Genomic DNA, 21,538 nt, shown 5'->3' with positions numbered 1-21,538 from the left:
ACATATTAGTAGCAATCAAACAAGGCAGTGTGATCCAGAAATAAAACCTGCTGTACTGCACAATGGGATCTAACTCTCTTCCAAACATATTCATTTGATTTTTGGTTAATTTTTTTGATTTCTTAGGATGTGGGTAATGGCTTTCTCTAGTTGCAGTAAAGTGGTGTTTGGCCTTTTTTCATGAATTGATGCAGTATTTGTGGTAATGGTACTCCCACAGGGGGACTGAGGATGTAAAGCAACCTGAGGGTCATTTTTGTTTTCAGCACCTGCCTGATAATCTGATGGAGCAGATTTCCCAACCTTTGTAGAACCTCATGTGATGAAAATAAGGCAGGTTGTACAACAGATGGGTGATCCAGATTGCCACCTGTGGTAAAGGTGCACATTTGCCCTCGTGGAATTTTTAAGATAATTGACAGAAGATACAGCCTGAGATGAAAGGGAGGTTTTATTCAGCAAGCTGTTGTGATCAGGAATACATTGCCTGAAAGGCAATTGTATATATACTTGAAAATGAAACCAAAAATTTGCAGGTCTGCGGGAAAAGGTCAGTGGAGCGGAACTTTCAAGGAGCCAGCATAGGCATGATGGCCTGAAGGGTCTCCTTGTGCACTGTATGATTCTGTGTCTGAAGCACAACCATGTGTTGTAACACTTGAGCGAGAGAAAGCTTGCTTCTACTTAAATTAAAATGAACTAAATATAAAAGAGGTGGGGGGAGGGGCAGCAATTATTTTGTTCAAACAGTAGATAATACTCACCAATGTTATCACCCTGTTCATGTACCAATAGTGCTAGATCCTTGATAATCTGATTCACATCAAGCATATCTGCCTGTTGAACAAATTGAAGAAAATCATTAAATCAGTGTGCAAATTGAAAGATCACTCTTCTCCAGCATAAACCACAGCCGACAAATGTGTACTCAGCACGGTTTCTGAATGTAATACGGGGAAGCATTTTATTCTTTTAGCATCCTCTCTTTCTGCCTTAAATGAAATCAAAAAGGCCAGAACAGTCTGCATGGATAAAGATCTCGAAAGCAACTTCTCATTTTCCACTTTTAAATGGTTCACAAAGATATGCGTACGAACAGTATCCTCAGTTTTAAAATGGGTGCAAATTGTAGTTGTGTGCGAGGCAATGGGTAGGAGTAGGTGGGGGATGCAGTGATCAAGCATCACACCCAGGCAATTTTAACTCATAGGCCTCATTTCATGGGTTGGCCTTCTGACCGATGTGAAACTTCCATGGTGACTTGACGCCTACTTAAAACAGGGATGCATCCCCAGCCCGCATTTCTGTTTGAATATTGTGGAAATGCATTTTCTGGAGAATAGGAGTCAAATGCTGAACCCCATTATTCAGATGTCTCCCTGAAGTCCTAGTGGATGAAATAAGATCAAGGAGGGAGCAGCTGTTTCCTCCAAGGCCTGAATGATCTGGGTGACATCATTGGAGAATAACTTTTATATTTCGATTAAGCACCTCTTGCCTGAAGCCTCCTCCCTTGTCCTGAAGGGGGAAATAAAATAATCACCAGTTATAATCTCAAAAGGCTTGAATGGTTGAAAGCGATGTGGTGAGTACAGAAACGTAATTTTAACCTTTACTACATGTATCATTCTCACCTAGCAGACTTGGGTAAATTCATACAATGAAGTCTGGAGTGAGAAAGCCCACCAAGCACACTCATATGCTGACATTCCCTCCAAAGCTTGCTGATTATTCCTTACTTTCAGCTATAGTAAACATAATCCTCCAAATGACTAAACTTCACTCTCCATACAAACGCTCCGCCCCATATTCAATGAAACAACCTCTCCCTTGCCTTCACTCATGTGGGCTCTCAACTCCCATGTTCTTGATGATGAAAAAGGCTATCTTTGACTACTTCCTTATGCCTCTCACCTGACACGTGCCCCGGTCACTTCCTTCTGTGTCAGGCCTTGGAAAAAGCTCCTCCCCAATTCGTTTACAATTGCACTTTCACGCTACCAACTCCCTAGCCTTTGTCCTTCCATCCATCATCGTTATTGGCTGTCCCTCGATTCGAGGATGATGTCTACTCAGGGTTGTGAGTTTCTGCCATGGGTCATCATGTGACTGAAGGGGCCGATTCTCAGCCTACAGGTTTTTGGGCACACGAGGCAGGATGCCCCACAAGGTAGTGAGATCCGAAGTGCAGGGTTTGCTCCCTTTTCTTTTCTTCTGTGCCGTCGCTCTGCCTCATCATTAAGGCGTTTGGACTCAAAGCGTGATGCAGTGTGGTGGACAGGTTGTTTTCATTCTTAAAGATTGGCAGCAAGCTCCTTCCAATCATTAATGTCAGTCCTGCCATTCTTTAGCGAGAGCTTCAGAGTGTCTTTGAACCATTTTCTTTGCTCTCTCCTGGAACGCTGGCCACTGAGAGTTGAGAAAACAGGACCTGGCTGGGGTGATGCTTTTCGGCCATCCGGTCCAGTCCATCGAAGTTGATTTTACAGGAGTTTCGGCTGAATGCTTGTGGAGCTGGCTTCAAGAAAACCACTGGTGGTCGTTCGGTGGTCCTCCCATTGAATCCAGAGGATGCGGTGGAGGCACTGCTGACGGAGTTTCTTTAGTACTCCAATGTGTCACTGATACACAGTCTAGCCCTCACTACAGTACAGGAATGTGGTGACATCAACTGCTCTGCACATTGGTGCTTTTGCTGACTTGTGGAGATCTTTGTTGTCAAACACTCGCTGCCATAGTTTGTAGGAGGCTGAGCTGGCGCAGCTGATCCAGCATTGGATCTCCTCGTCAATGGTGGCTTTTTGAGAAAGGTGGCTACCAAGGTATGGGAAGTGCCCAACATATTCCAGAGACTCTCCTTCAAACACATATGGGAGGTGGAATACTTGGTTGACCAGGTGTGGGTTAACATATGAGTTTTGTTTTGGCAACATTCAAAGACAGGGCAAGTATTAGTGCATGGAGTCTTGATGTGAACAAAATCCCACCCGCTTTGAAGACCTTAGCTGGAATGCTCTCAGGGCCATAAGCTTTGTTCTTTTTCATCCATTTGATTGCTTGCTGCAGCTCTCCCATCGATGGTGGTTCAGATAGATTCTACCACAGGGATAACAGGAGTTAGCCCGGAGAGTATCAGCTGTCACTGTGGATTCACAGTTGAGGAGTTGTTGAAAATGTTCTTTATGGCATTGATGGTTGGCATTGTCATCCTTTAGAAGAGAAATATCATCCTGCGAGTGAAGGGGATTTTATCCATTTGATCTTGGTTTATAGATGGCTTCAAGAAGGCTTCACATGCCATGATGGTCAGCATATTTTTGGACCTCTCGGGCCTTCTCTTCCCACTACATGTCCTTTATTTTTCAGATTTGTCTTAGGGTGTCAGCCTTTAGCTGTTGGAATGCTGCCTTCTTGACCTGCGAGCTTAGATTGTTCTGCCAGGCAATGAAAGCTGCTCATTTTTATCCGGAAGGACAATGCTCGAACCCAATGATCTGGACACAGGAGTCTACTACAGATGCCTTTGTTTGATCCTTCTATTTTGAAATTGAGTTGGACATGTGAAGAGTTTCCAAATTGGCTGTGAGCTGTACTTAGAATTGTCCCCTTTGGTTGGGCTGTTTTAGGGCTGAGGCATTGATCTTCTTCGTCTTGGGCTTTTGGGTCTTGCGATGTCTTGGTGCAAGGTGGATGCTCATCATCGATCGAACGTGTCGATGATCTGTCCAGCAGGCATCAGTCCCCTAGTTGGATCAAGTGATACCGATATAGAGCGATATAGATCTTTGACTCAAACAATGACGTAGTACAGCCCTAACACAATCCACTAGGTGCCTGTCCTTTAATCTAGGAAGCCTCCATGGGGTTTTTGTATTCATCCTCCTGGCAGAAGAAGGTGTTTGTTATAATGAGACCATGCTGAGCACCCTTTGTCAGCAGGAAGACACCATTTGCAATGGCCTTTCCCACCCCTTTTTTCCCCCAAATGTTGCTCTCCAGGCAATGGAGTCACAGCCAACCTTGGCATTAAAGTCACCCAGGAAGATGAGCTTTTGTTCTTTTGGGATGGAATTGAGGACTTCATCAAGGTCAGAAAATAACTTTTCCTTAACATCTTCATCAGAGTCAAGGTTCAGGGCATAAGCGCTGATGACGGTGACATATTGATTATGGATACAGAATCACAAAATCACAGTGCAGAAGACGCCCTTCGGCCCATCGAGTCTGCACCAACATGTGAGAAACACCTGACCTACCAACCTAATCCCATTTACCAGCACTTGGCCCATAGCCTTGAGTGTTTTGGCATGCCAAGTGCTCATCCAGGTACTTTTTAAAGGATGTGAGGCAACCCGCCTCCACCACCCTCCCAGGCAGCACATTCCAGACCGTCACCACCCTCTGGGTAAAAAAGTTTTTCCTCACATCCCCCCACTAAACTTCCTGGCCCCTCACCTTGAACTTATGCCTCCTCATGACTGACCCTTTAACTAAGGAGAACAGCTGCTCCCTATCCACCCTGTCCATGGCCCTCATAATCTTGTACAACTTGATCAGGTTGCCCCCTCAGTCTTCTCTGAAGTGTCATGAGCCTTTTGTTTATACAATGGGGGAGTTCTGGCAGTGCATCCAGGATCCTATTCAGGCTTGCAATACCAGCTCTGTGGACCCAAGGGTCACTTTCAACCTTTTCCTTCCAGTGGTAGATGTATGCCCCTGCTTGTTCCTTCAGCTGCCCCTCCCCAGGAAGACGGGTCTCACTGAGGGTGACAATGTCAATTTGGAGTCTTGATAGCTCATGTGATGCAGTTCTTCTTTCTAAGTAGTCGCTCTTGAGATTATCCATGTAGGTTCTAACACTCCAAGTTACAAAGTTTGACCATAAAGATGGCGATGCCATAAAGAGGGTGTTGTTCCCCAGCCAGCAGAATGTGGGACAGTCGATTTTTACAGCCTCTTTTCTAACCCCCTCCCAATTTGGGGTGATCAGAGGGTATGCTGAAGAGGAACACTCAATCACAGACGCTGCTGCCCAAAGACACCTCTGTCCCAATACAGGTGTACAATGACTTCATGCATCATGCACCTGTCACCCGGGTGCAGATTCTTCAGGGACATGCAATACAATGGAAGTTGTTTCTGTTGTTTTCTTACAGGAGTGAAAATAGACAGCAGAAGAAGCTCACTGAAGCAGAGATTATCTGCTCTTGGTGGCCAATTCAGTTATGATGACTGAGTCTGAGTTTGGGAACCCATGGTTCATGAAAAAAGGAGGGGCGGGGGAAGAAATGTAGCGTACTCTAATTTGTTACTGGTTTCAATAAAAATCACAAAAACTATTCTCTCACAATTTGGATTTTAGCAATCTGCAACCAATCTCTAGAGCAAAGGCTGACATTTTTATACGACATACCATATATATCGAAATATGAAGGATCAATTAAAAACTCAGAAAGAAGAATGGCCAGATTCACAATTCTTCAGAAATCACTAGCCCATCATAATTAAGAATAAAATAAAGGTTAACCTGTTTTTAGTCATAAGGTTAATATGAAACATTGTCTAACCGTTGCAATTGTCAACTGGCATTGAATCCATCAAGAATTGGATAATTAAAATGAAATTAAACCCGGGGGTGGGGGGGTGAGGTAATTTTAACTCAAAGAATGAATTTGGAAGGTACACATTTTTTAAAATTTCAAACTCGATTCCAATCTACTACATCTTGTTTAAATTGAGATGAATTGGGGGTGGGTCAGTCACTGAAATCTATTAAGGATGTTATGTGCCTCCATTTTATCAGTCTTTTGGGTTTCCAGGGATTCAGGAATCCCGGCAGATAAAAGGAGGTGAGATGGACCAGATCCATAAGCTAGGTACATTTACAGCAGTGTTTATGTAGCCAGGAGGATCAGGAGTGCTTTCTCCAGGTCCAAACTTACCCCTGCCCACCCCTATGATCTCTGCCAACATCCCAACCCAGTCTCTAATGTCCTCCTGTGATCTCCACCACAACCATCGTACTTACCTGGAATCGGGCAGAAAACCAACTGGTAAAATATGAAAGATGTTCTGCAGCACAAGTGTCAGGACATATCATGACAAAATTGAATGTTTCTCACACACTTCAATACATATAAAGTGAAGATGTGAGTCCTAGATCCAGAGTCTGCTTGAAAGATTGGCCACTTGCCTATTCATGAACATCAATCTAAAGTAGCTTTAATAGCAAGGGGCTAATAAAACATACATTTGGAAGACTTGACATTTGGAAATACCTACATCCAACCTTTAGTTATGAGGAGAAGCCCAAATTTCAGTCCTTAACAGATACTAACACAGCGAAAAGTGTTGTCAAACCTTTTAAAGTGCTTATGATAAAGTGCCGCTATGAACAAGTACAGGGGAAGTGCTGGAAGAGGCTTGCCATATGTAGGAATGGTTTCTGAGCATTGGGCAGACCTGGGACTCATACAGTTAGCGGTTGTTTAGGGGTAAGTAAGGTGGTATTTTAATTCACTAAATTCAACCTGACAACAGTAAGGCCGAAACCTGTGTGTATTCCAGTCCATCAAGAGGCGGGCAGTACTCAGAGTGGGCTGATATGGTACGAGAAGTTTGTCACGATTGTATCTTCATTAGATCTGACATATGGATCATAATGGGCTTGAACTTCCTCAGAGTGGCAATCGTCATCAGATTGCCACTTTGTGACCAATTTCTTACCTTAATTTTTTTTCAATCCTATCTTGCCTGGCCTTCCGGCTCTGGCCAGGCGAGATCCAGGCAGTGCAGCGTGTCCCTAAGGCCTAGCATCGAAATGCAGCTGAGACGAAGGGAAGGAGATCATGTCCCCTTTTTTACGAGCTGCTGTAAATCAGGAGAGTTAAATGCCCATTGAAGTTTAAAGGTCCGTGACAGAACAGGGAGAAGGTTGGTGTTTAAGGTAAGTGGAGAGGATTTGGGGGAATTGGGTCGGAGGTTAGGGAGGTGTGGGGTGGGGCGGGGGGGGGGGAGATTGAAGGTCGGGGGTGATCGGAGGTGGTGGTCGGAGATGCGGGGGAGCTTCTGGATCAGATAAGAGTGGTTGGAGGTGGGGTGGTCGGAGGTTGGGGGAGGGGGATTGGAGGTGGGGTGGTCGGAGGGTTCAGAGGTGGGGGTTCGGAGGTTGAGGGTTGGTCAGAGTTGCTGGGATGTCAGAGGGGGGAGGTTAGGGGATGTTGGTCGGAGATTAGGGGGTCAGAGGTTGGTGGGTAGTCAGAGGTCAGTGGGGGGTCAGAGGGGCTTGGTCGGAGGATCGGAGTTTTTGGGGGGGGTCGGAGGTGGGGGATTGTCGAGGAGGGTGGTTGGAGGTCTGAGGGGGGTTGAAGGTGATTGTTGGAGATCGGTGGGGCTGGGGTTGAGGGGGGGGAAGTGGGGGGGCGGTGTTGGCCTCCTTCCCTTCAACTCAGCTGCAGTTCAATGCTAGGCCTCGGAGACGCGCTGCACTGCCTGGATTGCGACTGGCCTGAGTTGGAAGGTCGGGCAAGATAGGATTGAAAAAAAATTAAGATAAGAAATTGGTAACAGGATGGCAATCAGAATCGGATTGCCACTCTGAGAGAAGTTCAGGCCCATTATGGAGGTTAGGGTGGGGTCGGAGGTGGGGGTTGGGGGGTCAGAGGTCGGGATAGGGAGGTTGCAGGGGGGTAGGGAGGTTGGAGGGGGGTGTTCAGAATTCGGGCCTTGGGGATGGTTTGGCGGGTTGGGTTGGGCTGGGTCTGGGGGAGTGGCTGAGGTAAGGGAGGTGGGAGATCGGTATGGGGGGTTGTCGGAGATCGGAGGGGGGGGGCTTCGGAGGTTAGGTGGGGCCTAGGGGTGCGGGAGCTGGGGCATGAGAGTCTGACCTGGTTGGGTGGTGGTGGGGTGGAAGAGTTCCCGTGGGTTCGGGAGTTCCTGTCGGCAGTTGTAGTCACTTGGGGGTGGGGGAGCCTTGTAGTGGGGGGGTGGGGGAGTGGGGGGCGGGGGGTAGTCAGGGGAGTCCCCTGGGTCAGTACGATGCTTTTCCAGATTTTAAAAGTGGTTTTAATCCTTCTAACTTTTTCTGGGTAACTACTGATGTAACTCAGAACCATCTGAAATTTGCCATTTAAATCACATTTGTGGATGGTTCCCAGTGCAGGGCAATTGCCCAGTGGAAGTTTGCACTTCTGGGTAATTGCCATACAAACCTTATCTGGGAACTTCAGAAGGGGATCCCCCAGTGCATCTTTGGGCTCCTCCCCAAATATGACAGTGGATAGCTCAGAAGTTACAGCCCAATATTCCTGCTTAATTTCTAACTCAAAGTCAGTGCAGCAAGTAGGTAATAGCTGCAACTGAAAATAATTTATTTCAATATATATGAAAGGTACATATCTGATTAGAATGTCTCATAACATCAAGATCCTTTTTCCACAGAAGCATATTAAATTGAATCCATCATTACAATAATGGTATATCTGAATAGTGGATGCCACAACTAAAGTAAAAGAACCAAGTGCTTTTCATCATGCTAACAAATACAGTTTCCATGGTTTTGCCCATAAGGTTAAGCAAATAATTATTACCTATTTTTCTCCCCACAGATGTCAAAGGAAACATGCTTTTTCATGTATAATTCTGTTATTGTTACTGTCTGAAAATAATTTTCTCTTATACAGTGTTTTTCATGTAGTGGCCATCACACAAATATACTTAAAGGGTGTTGGAGACTGAGTAGAAAATGGTGCAAGTGTAATACCGTGTGATTGACAATATAGTTGAAGGTGTCAGCTTCAGGAAAATTACTTAGGGTGGAGACAGATGCCAAGGGAAGAGGACTTTGGAAGAGAGCTCCATTTCTCCATGGTAAACTGAAAACAATAACAACTTATACTTATATAGCACCTTTCACATAATGAAACATCAATTGAAACATCCCAAAGCTCTTCACAGGAACATTATAAAACCAAGCATGAAAAATATTTTCCTTTATTTTTTGGCTCATCCTTTAGTTATCCAGATATCCTTGGTTGGTATCTCTTTCTCTCTCTTATACTGGTCATTTCCCCACAAAGTTTTAGATCAACAACAAATTTAGTGTTTCAATTATTGCTATTATCTAAAAAAGAGATCTTGAATTTATATAGTATCTTTCAAGACCCTGGTGCATCCCAAATCACTTTACAACCACTTGCAAACGGGAAGGTCCCAGAAACATCAGTGTGATTATGACCAGATAGCCTGTTCGTACGTTGTTTGAAGGTATTGCGACTGGCAGCGGAGCAGATACAGAGGAAGGAAAGTGCATGTTGGGACATAGGATTGGAATGGGTTTCTGAGGTGTCATGAAGCAAAGCTGTCGCAAGATACGAAAATTAAGGAAGACCAGGTTTTTAAAAGCGAACATCTTAGAAACACATCTGGGGTTAGAAGGATGGGTACAAAATTTGCAACAAGAAAATATAGAATCAGGCTATTTTGATCATCTTTTTAAAATTTGTTCATGGAATGTGTGCTTTGCTGGCTAGGCGAGCATTTATTGTCCATCCCTAATTGCCCTTGTTTAACAGTCAAACACATTCATGTGATAACTTAAACCTTTGTGGGGAAATGGCCAGTATAAGAGAGAGAGAGAGAAATAAAAAGCAGGGATATCTGGATAACTAAGGGATGAGTCAAAAAATGAAGGAACATATTTTTCATACTTGATTTTATAACGTTCCTGTGAAGAGCTTTGGGGTGTTTCATTAGATGTTATGTTAAAGCTGCCTTTTAAACTGAATTTGTGCCTCTAACTCTTTTGTTTTAATCATTTCACTACATAAATTTGTGAACGTAGCTTGTTGTTTGTGGATAGCTGACCATACATTCTTTCAAATGCCCTGATGGAGTATTTCTCACATATTTTAACCACTTTTGATCACTGATACTCTGTATATTGACAATAATTTTAATATCCCTATGCCAATTAACGTGTGGCTTGGGTAGTAATCAAGAGAGCCTGCTCTTAATTTCTGATACTTCCTCTTCTTTCCTATGTTGTTTACTCCAGTGTAGATCTGAACATCTGCTTCTTCCACCTCCCTTTCCAAGTTTCTTTCCAGTCTCTTCAAGACATGCTCCACCCTGGCACCAGGTAGACAACGCAACTTCCTGGACTCTTGATTGTGACTGCCGAGGATCTTCACTTTGAATCATACAGCACAGAAGTGAGCCATTCGGCTCATCATTCTTGTGCTGGCTTTGTGAAAGAGCTATCAAATTTGTTCCACTCCTGTGCTCCTTGCCCACAGCTCTGTAAATTTTCATTTTATTTCACATCTCATTTTCAACTATTGGAAGTGACTATTGAATCTGTTTCTACCACCCTTTCAGGCAGCGCTTTCCAGGTCTATACAACTTATACAGTAGCCTTTATAGAGACCTGGTTACAAGCTGGGTATGACACAGTAGGCTTTATAGAGACCTGGACATAAGCTAGGTGTGATATAGTAGCCTTTATAGAGAATTGGGGCTGGATTTTATGCTCCAAGATCAGGAGCATTTCCTGCTTTGCGGAGCGTATGATGGGGCACGATGACATCGGGAGTCATCCGTTTAACAACGTCGTCATGCCAGTTTCCGATAATACTGGTAGGTGGGCGGGTCAAAAAGTCAGGAACCCGCCCGGGTTATTTAAGTATCAATTTTAAAGGCAATTAACTAATTAACTAACCATCTCACAGCAATAATAGTCAGAATGCAATAATACGCCTTAAGGACGAGATTTACGACAGATGGAGATTCCGTTCTATTTCAGGCAAAGCTTGTTTGGGCAGGTTTTAAAACTGCAGCTGAGACCGGAGTCTCAACTTTGCAATTCAAACTCTATTGACTGCAGGGGCTGCTCATTGGAGTGCACAGAGGAACCTTTTGGATATTTTTTTCATGAGGAGAATTCTCCTCTGATTGAGAGGACTCTTTTGACGGGATATTTTCCTGCCAATTACCGAGGGGTAAGGGGTGAAAAGTGTCTGAGACAGATGGGGTTGTTGTCTCAGTTGGAGACAAAGCCTCCAGCGAGGAGGAGAGAAGGATTAGGGAGAGATGAAGAAAGGGATACAGGAAGGCTCAGGGTCCTGTCATGTCTCAGGAAGGGGTCAGAGCAGTACCAGACCTCAAGGGTCAGGGAGAACTCAGAAACCCTCAGCTGAGACACAGATGAACACATGCTTCCCTGCCGCGCACCCCCCTCCCCAACCCCTGCTCCCACCTCCCCCGCCCACCCCATGGGTTCACATGCAGAGATTCAGCGACCTGCAACGGACCTCATGAAGTCATTGATCCTTTTGTGGCTCTGGGACCAAGTCCTCCTCACCACGTCAAAACTGTTGACCTTGTTGGAACACCCCCTCCCATGCAGCATGAGTCTGCTCTTCCCAGTACTCAGCATGAGCTGATCACGTCTATCATGTACTGCATGCAGGAGGGCACCAAGGGCAGCCTCCCTGAATCTGGTGGCAGCTTTTCCCCTTCTAGAATGCCTCTCCTCTCATTCCGATGGCATAGACATCTATCTATGCATCGCAATATGTAATAAATGCATAACTCCTCAATGCAAAAAAGGTGAGATTCTTGCTGGTTTTTAAAACTTCTGCCACCTATGAAGATTGACATGGTTGGCAGAGATGAGCTAAAATTTCAAATAAAAACAGAAAATGCTGGAAAAACGCAGCAAGTCGGGGCAGCATCTGTGGAGAAACAGAGTTACCATTTCAAATCCATATGACTCTTCTTCAGAGCTGAAGGTTGGTAGAAATGTTATGAGCTTCATACTGTTGAAGAAAGTGGGCGGAGCAGGTGGAGCTAAGTAGGAGGTCAGGGATAGGTGGGAGCTCGAGAGATTTGGCAAAGATGTCATGGACACAGGACAAAAAGGGTGGTAATGATAGCTGATGATTAAAGACTATGGCAGTCGCTCATTGTGACATAAAGGTGAGATAGCAGTATGTGTTACTAGCAGAAAAAGGGACAGAGCTTTCTGAAAGCAACACATAAGAACAAGTAACAGGCTGGCACTGTGGGGAAAAGGGGTTGGGAAAAAATAGCAAAATGGAAGACAGAGTTCATGGTCTTAAGGTGTGAATGCAATGTTGACTCCAGAAGCTGTAAAGTGCCTAATCAGAAGATGAGGTGTTGTTTCTTCAGTTTGTGTTGGGGAACTGGAGGAACAGCACCTTATCGTCCAATTAGGCACTTTACAACCTTCTGGACTTAACATTGAGTTCAACAACATCAGACCATGAACTCTCTCCTCCATTTTTCTCAATGCCCTCCCCTGGAGGGCCTGCCTGTAACTTGTTCTGTTGTTTTGCTTTCAGAGAGCGCTGACACTTCTTGTGCTATTAATGCATTCTGCTATCTGACCTTAATGACACTGTTAGCACCTGCCTTAATCTTTAACACTGTCATTGCCACTCCCTTTGTCTTGTGTCTATGACGTATTTGTCAATCTCTCCTGAGCTCTCACCTATCCCTAAACGTCTATTTTGCTCCAACTGCTCCACACCCTCTCTTCAACAGTATAAAATTCTTCCCATTTTTACCTCTCTTCAGCCCTGAAGAAGTCATGCAAACTCGAAACATTAACTCTGCTTCTCCCTCCACAGATGCTGCCAGGCCTGCTGAGTTTTTCCAGCATTTTCTGTTTTTATTTCAGATTTCCAGCATCCACAGTATTTTGCTTTGATTTTTTCTAGAATTTAAATCGATTTACCTGGGCAGACTGGACAGAAGACGTACAGCAGATGCACTGGATTGAGCAACTGTCCTGTGCCAGGGGGCTCTTTAAAGTGCTGGCCGTTACCTTATTCTGAGTCACGGTCTGCAGCCTCACATCCCGCCCTCCAGTACTCATTGAGTGGGATAATGTCTGCAAACCTGTCCTTGCTGCTAATTCACAGCAATTACTTTATTATCAAGCACGCACCAACGGTGAGCCTGGAAGTCAGAACACTGCCGACTTACGGCTGTGGAATCCACCCTCGGCGCGCAACTGTATTATTCCGTCCTTGGTTACAAGCTGAATATGATACAGTAGCCTTTATAGAGACCTAGCTACAAGCTGGGTATGATACAGTAGCCTTTACAGAGACTTGGCTACAAGCTGGGTATGATACAGTAGCCTTTATAGAGACCTGGCTACAAACTGGGTATGATACAGTAGCCTTTATAGAGACCTGGCTACAAGCTGAATATGATACAGAAGCCTTTAGAGAGACCTGGCTACAAGCTGAATATGATACAGTAGCCTTTATAGAGACCTGGCTACAAGCTGGGTATGATTAAGAGCTAAATATTTCAGGCAAGGAAGAGAAAATGGTTAAACTTCACTATTGAAAGAAACATCAGTGAGGTTTTAGATAACATAAATAAGGCCAACAAACTTCACGCTGTAGTGCTAATTGTGTTTTTAAAGTCATCTCGTAAGAGGGAAACAGGGTTCAATCAAGATATGGTTGAAAATCAAACAGGAAGATTACATACACACAAAAATGTGGCTCCACTAAATTTGAAATCACATCTTTCCCGATAATGGAAATAGAAAATTGGCACATTGATATGATCTGTAAATAGGGCTTTGTACCAATGGCTGCATACTAAGCACTGAGACGAAGTACCGAGACTAAGCACCTTTTTGAATGTTGAGATAAAGGGTGATTCATCTGAATCACATTGGAAAGCATTTCAGAAAACTGTCTCGGTTATAAGTTGATTGCTGCACATCTCCAAAGATTGATCAGGGAAGGGAAACGTGAAGCAGCGAGATTGAAAACGGATGGGAATTCAGGATTTCAATGAAAAGACATAGAAATTAGACACACAGAAAACTGAAGACTGGCATTCAAGTACCAGGGTATAATAACAGACAGTGCTGGAAACACTCAATTGATCAGGCAATATCTGTGGAGACAGAAACAGAGTTAATGTTTCAGGTTGATGACCTGTCGCCAGTTCAGAACCTAGTGGGATTACTAGTCCAGCGACAATACGACTACGCCACCACCGCCCCCTGATATGTGCCAAACTTTTATACCACATCTGTGTGTGTGTGTGTGTGTGTCTCCCTGTGGTTTTGTCTGTGTGTGCGTATGTCTCTCTCTCTCTGTTTTTTAAATACTACTATATGCCTGCTGCGCATTTCTGCATCCAGAGTATTTTGTTTTAGTACCAAGGTATAATGCCCAGCATTCAGGGTGAACATGTACTAATATGAGAAATATGGCATCAAAATTCTGCAGAAAGAAAGAGGAACTAGCTCACTGAGGTGAGGAGAAGAAAATACAGAAACATGTTAAAATTGTGATTAAAGTGACAAAGGAAAAGTTCGAAAAAGCATTGCAACTAAGTTTTAAAAAGCAGTAAAAATTCTTCTGTACCACAACAAAAAGTGGACAGTCAGTGAAGAGGTCAAAACCACAAAAGGTGCAAATAGATACAAAACTGAAGATGAGCACAAAATGATAAACATTTTGAATGATTCCTTCCATCAAGTATTCACAAGGGAAAAGACACGAACGACTTATTCTCCTTAGACAAAGGTACCCCAAGTAAAATCAATCTCCCAAATAGAAATGAGATGGACACCCATGAAGGGCTAACAAGGCTCAAAATGAATCAATTCACAAGGTAGACGGTATTCATTCCAGAGTTCTGGGAGAGACAAGTAAAAAGATTTGTGAGGTACTGGCAATCATTACGAGTGGATCAATAGGAGTTAGAAAAGTAGTGGTATAGGAAATAGGCTAATGTGGTATTCATATTCAAGAGAAGTGACAACATAGACACAGGCAACTACAGATCCATTTGTCTTTGTTCCATTCCATGCAAAATAATAGTCGATTATCATGACTAAACCTGAAGATTCAATTTTCATAAATTACCTGGACTCAGAAATTCAATCGTACGTGGTCACATTTGAAGATGGTACCAAACTGGGAGGGGTAGAATTTATAGAATGTATTCAGTAAAATAAGTAGTTGGGAAAGACAAAGAAAAATGAAACTTAATATCGAGCAATTTAATATCGAGCAAAGGCTGACAGAGAGAAAGACAAAATAGGGACACACGCATTTCATGACTGGCACCAAATGACCCATGTAACAGGCACAGTTTTATACTTTTATCCATATTTATGTCATTGGCATCGGTTTACTCCTTGAGTATGTGTCTCGTGACTGAATATCTCACACTTTGGACTAGTCTGATGTTGACAGGCATCAGTAAATCATAGCAATTTCACATCTTGCGTAAATGCCGTAAATTGCTGCATGAACAGGTACTCATTCACTCAGATCTGGGAGACTCCCACGCAATCCGAGAGGGCTGGACACACCAAAAAGAAACAAATCAGCGGTTTTCCTGCTCATTATTGCTAATCTGTTATTCCTAATAGAAATCGTGTGTGAGTGGACAAGATCAGAGTCAGATTTGCTAAGGCCCTTTCCCCTTTGAAGAACTGCATAAAAAGCTGTCATTTAGGACACACTGTGTGACTGCATGCCTGTCTCTATGTGCTGGGACTATGAGCAGGACTTTTATCCCCCAGTGGGGGCAAGCGTAGAGGCGGGCAATGTTTCGTCATGTGTTTGGGGCCTAGACAGGGTTCATTGGGGCTTGTCTATTTTCGCAAAGTAAACTGCTCGAGACTGTAGTTTGTTAAAACCATTACTCTTTATTTACAGCTGCTATGTACATATTGGAAACTCTGCATGAGGTTGGACCTTCTCCTCCCTCCACATCTCTGTTACTCAATCATGTGATGTTACATCATCATTACGTCAGCATCATGTGCTCTGTTAACCCTTTACTCTACAAGCGGGCATGCAATTTCACCCAGGTAGTCAGCATGCCAGTTTGCTGGCACCATCCTGCCTCTGGGCACTTTTGCAGAGACGGGATGGGAGGTGGGGGAGGGGGGTGGTGGGGGGTGTTTCTAATTGAGCCATGTGACCTATTAATGCCTATTGTCAGAGGCTAACTGGAATTTTCCAGTCGGCCTTCATGTCCCTGGTAGCGTCAAGGAGCATTGTAGCTACCTGGAGACAGCCAACTGGGGCACCAGTACTCCAGACAGGCTTTGAGGCCCTCCCAGCCTGCCTGGCCCCAGCTGCAACTGCAGGCCGCATAATGGAGTGGTTCCCCTTCCATAATGATGGCTGGGCTGCTAAGAGAATTTTAGAGTTAAAAAAAAAACCTGGAGATAGTTGGGGGAGAGCCTATCTTGGGGCGAACTCTCTTTGACTTACCTGAAAAGTCAGCTTGTTGCTTCTTCAGTGCTGGAGGGCCTTGTGTTGGCTCTCTAACTCCAACGTTAATTGGATGGTGAGCTCACCCTTTAGCCATTAATTGGCTAATTCAGAGAAAATCTTAGCTCGTACACAATACGAGCTTCTTACCCCCATTTGACATGTGTGTGCGCGCTTGTGTGCATGTGTGTATGTGCGTGTGTGTACGTGCGCGTGTTTGTGTACATGTGCATGTGTGTGTGTACGTGTGCGTGTATATAAAACAAGGTAAAAGTTTCTCCATGGATTTTTCTCTGTCTGCTGTACTCCATGCAAAAAGCAAGGGTATGCAGTATAGCCCAGGGACAGGGGCCAGGCCTCTATGTCATTTTGTCATCAGTGATATTCTGCCCATTCTTTGAGCTTCCCAGCATGGGTCAGAGGTCACCATGCAGGACTCATCCTCCACCTAACTACTTGAAGCCAACAGGGAGATCTAGACCAATGCAGCATTCAAGAGGAGATCGTCACCTGCATTTACCTGGCCTTTCTGCTTGGAGAACCAAGACAACTCATCCTGACCACTGGTGCTTTCCTGAGAGAACTGCTATAGACCACTGACCACAACCGACAACCACGGGCTCTGAGACACACCCCTCACCTCTCCTGCCTCATGGTCTCCGAGCTGCTTCCTCTGGGGAAAGAGGAGCATATTGTTCACACCCGCAGGAGAGTGTCTACTACTGATCGCGCTGCCTCTGTTTGGCACAAAGGAGCCTGGAGGACCTGGCAAGGCTGGACGGTTCCAAGGCACCATATGACACTGGGAGGTAGACTCAACTGCAAACTTCAGTGATATAGGTAAGAAATTCCAAGATTTCATACTTCATTTTTTAAAAAATCCAACTCTCAATATCAGAAAATCTACATCCCATTTAACACTATTAATAAAATATATTTAACATGTTATATAAATATGTGCACATTGGTACCAACATTTAAAGGGATATTGTCTTGATGAAAAAAGTTCAGTTCATTGGTGTACAGATACAACGCAGTAGCCTGCATATCAACTTCAAACAAATGTTTACATTTATATAGCACCTTTAACACAAAGAAAAACAATTCTTCATAAATGCAAGTTGGCAGGGAAAAGATACAAGCCATGGAGGGAGAGATTAAGGCATGGCTAAATCCTGGTCAAAAAGCTGGATTTTGAGAAGCTTTTTAAAGAGCACTACCTGTGTGGAAGAAAATTGAGTCAATGTGTAAAAAAAACAACTTGCCTTCAAACTGACCTAGCATTCCAAACATTATGCCTCATCTGTCAAATTAATAGCAAGTTGTACTATTCAGGCACTCTTTTAAATTGATATATATGTGTTTTGGGAATTTGATTTAGATGAGATACTAAACACTATGGGGCTGATTTGCAGGGTGAGTTTATATCTTCAGGCAGAAAAAGGGATAGAAAATGAGTAAGGGAGTGTATTTTCCTTTCATCAGCTCATTAATCAGCTAACTAGAAAAATAACACAGACAGGTACACATAGGCTTAAATGGAGAGCAGATCATTTGGCAACCACAATCTTTAATTTAGCACATGGCAATCTTCATAGACATCAGCTTCTCATGAGTCCTGTCCCCTTATTGCACTGGCTGTAAAATCTGTATATAGCACTGAGCACAGTTATGCAGAGTTTTCCCCTGTTTTGCCTTGAATGTCAATGGAATTTATTCTGCAGGTACTTTAATGTAGCATTTCAACACATTTCCCCGCAGCCTGCTAACCTATTGATTGCTACTCTTCCATAGTAAGCCAGCTTCTGGCTGTGCTGATTCTCATACTCAACAACAAGGCCCTCAATGTTCCTTTGTCCCGCTGAAGAACCATTATGACTTTGCAGATTAATAGCAGGAGAAACTTTGAAACAATGTGCACAGCATACAATCAATTCACTGGCTGCTTCCAGAACTAAAATAGAATCGCAGGCTCACAACTTGACACTGGCTGAAAGACACAACTTGAACCCTGCCAAGCCAACACATGTGAAATAAACTTTCCATCATCTTCCAAGGGTACTGGTTTTGAACTAGTTTTGGCCATCAAAATTTTCAAACTATAATATTGCATAGAATTCACAAATGTCCTGCTCATCAGAATTTTGAAACTGTAACATTACAAGGAGCTATGTAGAATTAACGGCGCAGAAACAGGCTATAGAGTCTAACTGGTCAGTGCCAATCTTTATGCTCTAACTGGGCCTGCTCCTGCTATTTCATCCAACACTGTCAGCATATCTTGCTATTAATTTCTCACTCTTGTACTTATCTAGCTTCCCTTTAAATCCATCTATGCTTTCTGCTTCAACTACTCCATGATGCAAAGATAACGTGATACAAAAAAATGCAATCCTGTACAAGAACTAGGATGACCGCAGTGGTTGCAACAACTGCACAGGTATCTCTTTGCAGAGCATTTTGGGAAAAGGTATTTGTCGGTGTTGGTCTTGTTAAGACTGAAGATATTGGCTGGACACATCCATCCTGAACCTCAGTGTGGTTTCAAAACTGGAAAGTCCACAGTTGACTTGATCTTCTCAGTCCAGGAGTTGCAAGAGAAATGCCATGAACAAAGAAAGCCACTATATATTGCCTTCATTGGTCTCACAAAGACACGTGAGCAGAGGCGGTCTATTTAAGCTGCTGAAAAAAATTGGCTGCCTACCGAAGCTGCTCAATGTGATCCCCTTTTTCTATGGCAACATGGTGAGTAAGGTCAGCTATGATGGAGCAACATCGGAACCTTTGCAGATTAATAGTAGGAGAAACTTTGAAAAAATGTGCACATCGTAGTGGAGTCAAACACGGTTGCGTTTAGCCATTGACACTCTTTGGCATTCTTCTCCTTACTGCTGTCATATGCCTTCAGGTCATCTATAAAGGGTGTCTACTTACATAGACCTGGTGGAACTGGTTAGCCTTGCCTTCCTGAGATCCAAGACAAAGGTGCAGAAAGCCCTCATCAGAGAGTTACTCTAGGCCTATGATGTGACCCTAACATTCCATACTGAGGAACACATGCAGCAGCAAATGGACAAACTCTCTTATGCCTGTAAAGAGCTTGGTTTGAGCACCAGCATCAGGAAAACAAATGTCATGCTTGAGGATGTTGCCATACCGCCATCTATCATCATTGACAATGTGATGCTGGAGGCTGTTGATAGCTTCACATATCTAGGCTCCACAATCACCAGCAATCTGTCATTTGATGCTGAAATCAACATGCATTACAAAAACTTCAGCTGTTATGTCCAAGCTGAGTAAGAGAGTCTGGAACAGCAGCAAACTGTCAGAGAACACCAAACTGCGAGTCTACCAAGCCTGCCTTCTCAGCACACTCCTATACAATGGTGAGACCTGAACAACATATGCAAGGCAGGAGAAAAGGCTGAACAGTTTCCACCTTTGCTGTCTCAGACTTATCCTCAACATCTCTCCATGCAGGGCATGGTCACCAACTCAGAGGTCCTGAGGTGTGTTAATTCCATTAGCATAGACTCATTGCTAAGCCAACAAAGTCAGCGCTGGCTCGGCCACATTCATCAGACGGATGACGGCAAATACCGAAAGACCTTCTGTGCAGTAAAATGGCCACTGGGACACAAACAGCTGGGTTTCCATAACTCGGCTAAAAGGCCAATTGCGAGGAAGATTTGAGGATCGTGAACATTGACACTGACAACTGAGAGTCAGCTGCCGACAGCCGTGACCTCTGGAGGCTGACTGTTTGGAGGGGTATTAGAAAGGGTGAGGAGATACGGAAAGCTCAGCTGGCAGAGAAAATAGAGGTCAGCAAATCCTGCACCTACTCAGCTCACTGTCTTCCTCTGAAGCCAATGTGGCAGAGAGTGCCATGCCAGAGTGGGGTTTCTCAACCACACTAGGTGATGTTTAACCCAGAATTGACCACCACAGCACAAACCATAGTTTCACATTCTGGGTAAAGAAGTTTCTTCTGAAATCCTTATTGGATTTATCAGTAACTATCTTAAATTAATGATTAAAAATTTGGACTCCACCATAAGTGGAAACATTTTGCTACATCTACCCTACCCTGGGGGAGATGATGGCATAGTGATAATGTCACTGGACTAGTAATCCAGGACTAGTGGCCCAGGCTAATCCTCGGGGAACACAGGTTCAAATCCCATCACAGCCAGGGGTGGAATTTAAATTCAATGAATTAAATCTGGACGTGAAAACTTTTCTCAGTAATGGTGATCATGAAACTACCATCAATTGTCTCAGAATCACAGAATTGCTGCAGCAAAGGAGGAGGCCATTTAGCCATCATGTCTGCACCCAAAGGAAAACCCATCTGGTTCACTAATGTCCTTTAGGGAAGAAAATCTGCCATTATTACCTGGCCTGGCCTACATGTGATTCCAGACCCACAGCAATGTGGTTGACTCTTAATTGCACTCCGAAATGGTCTAACAAGCCATTCAGTTTAAGAGCAATTAGCGATGGGCAACAAATGCTGGCCATGAAATAATAAAGTGAAAAAAAATCTTCACAATTTTAAGGTCACTCCGCAGCCTTCTCTTTTCTACAGCAAAAAAACCCAGTCTTTCTCGAAAGTCATAACCTCTCATATCACAATATATATATATATATCTTTCAACGTGCTGCTATTTCATGGTGTTTTCGCTCTCTATTCCATCATTGGTAACAATGTTTACTCAAATTCTTTCTTTTTACAGAGCATGCCAATTCACTCAATTTCTTCATCTTCACCAGGGATGCAGTTCACAGCAATGTATAAAAAGTATATTCCTCTTCAAAGTGCTTGCCTAGTGCATAGCTGCAGTCAGAGCTATGCACAGCTTTGCCTCTCATCTCTTACTAATTGACTTTAACCTTTGGAATTGGCAGGACAGTACCAGCTGGAAAAGACCTTTTGTTCAGCCAAAGGTGGAAATGAAATAGAGAGAGACCTAACTGATGAATGCCAAATGTCTGCATGTAGTAACTGAGGGTATGGCCTCTCCTGCTGTCTATCGGGGGTCACATGATGTTCTGGGATGCTGCGACCAATGAGCCCCAAGCGCAGGCAGTCGGTGGGGGGGGCTTCCTGACGAGAGTCCTGATTGAGCATGTAGCACCTGAAAAGCTCTCTGTAATAAAGCTTATCTGTTTCTTGTTCAAACCTGTCCGCTCCGTCGAATCACTACACTGCACAATGAGGGAGCTGGCATAGGATGGAA

General features: G+C 43.9%; 1 protein-coding gene across 2 annotated transcripts in view; it reads right to left on the bottom strand.

Annotated features, from left to right (window-relative positions):
* The window catches only part of tsnare1 (T-SNARE Domain Containing 1), an 875,956-nt gene that overhangs the window by 146,112 nt on the left and 708,306 nt on the right, over window positions 1-21,538 (bottom strand). For both annotated transcript variants that reach the window (XM_078540971.1, XM_078540972.1), the window contains exon 9: window positions 765-837. In XM_078540971.1, coding sequence (XP_078397097.1) covers window positions 765-837 — 73 coding nt within the window. The remainder of the gene's footprint in view (window positions 1-764; window positions 838-21,538) is intronic.

Source organism: Cetorhinus maximus, chromosome 4 (genome assembly GCF_964194155.1).
Source record: "Cetorhinus maximus chromosome 4, sCetMax3.hap1.1, whole genome shotgun sequence".
NCBI lineage: Eukaryota > Metazoa > Chordata > Chondrichthyes > Lamniformes > Cetorhinidae > Cetorhinus > Cetorhinus maximus.
This window is presented reverse-complemented; position numbering and strand designations above follow the sequence as displayed.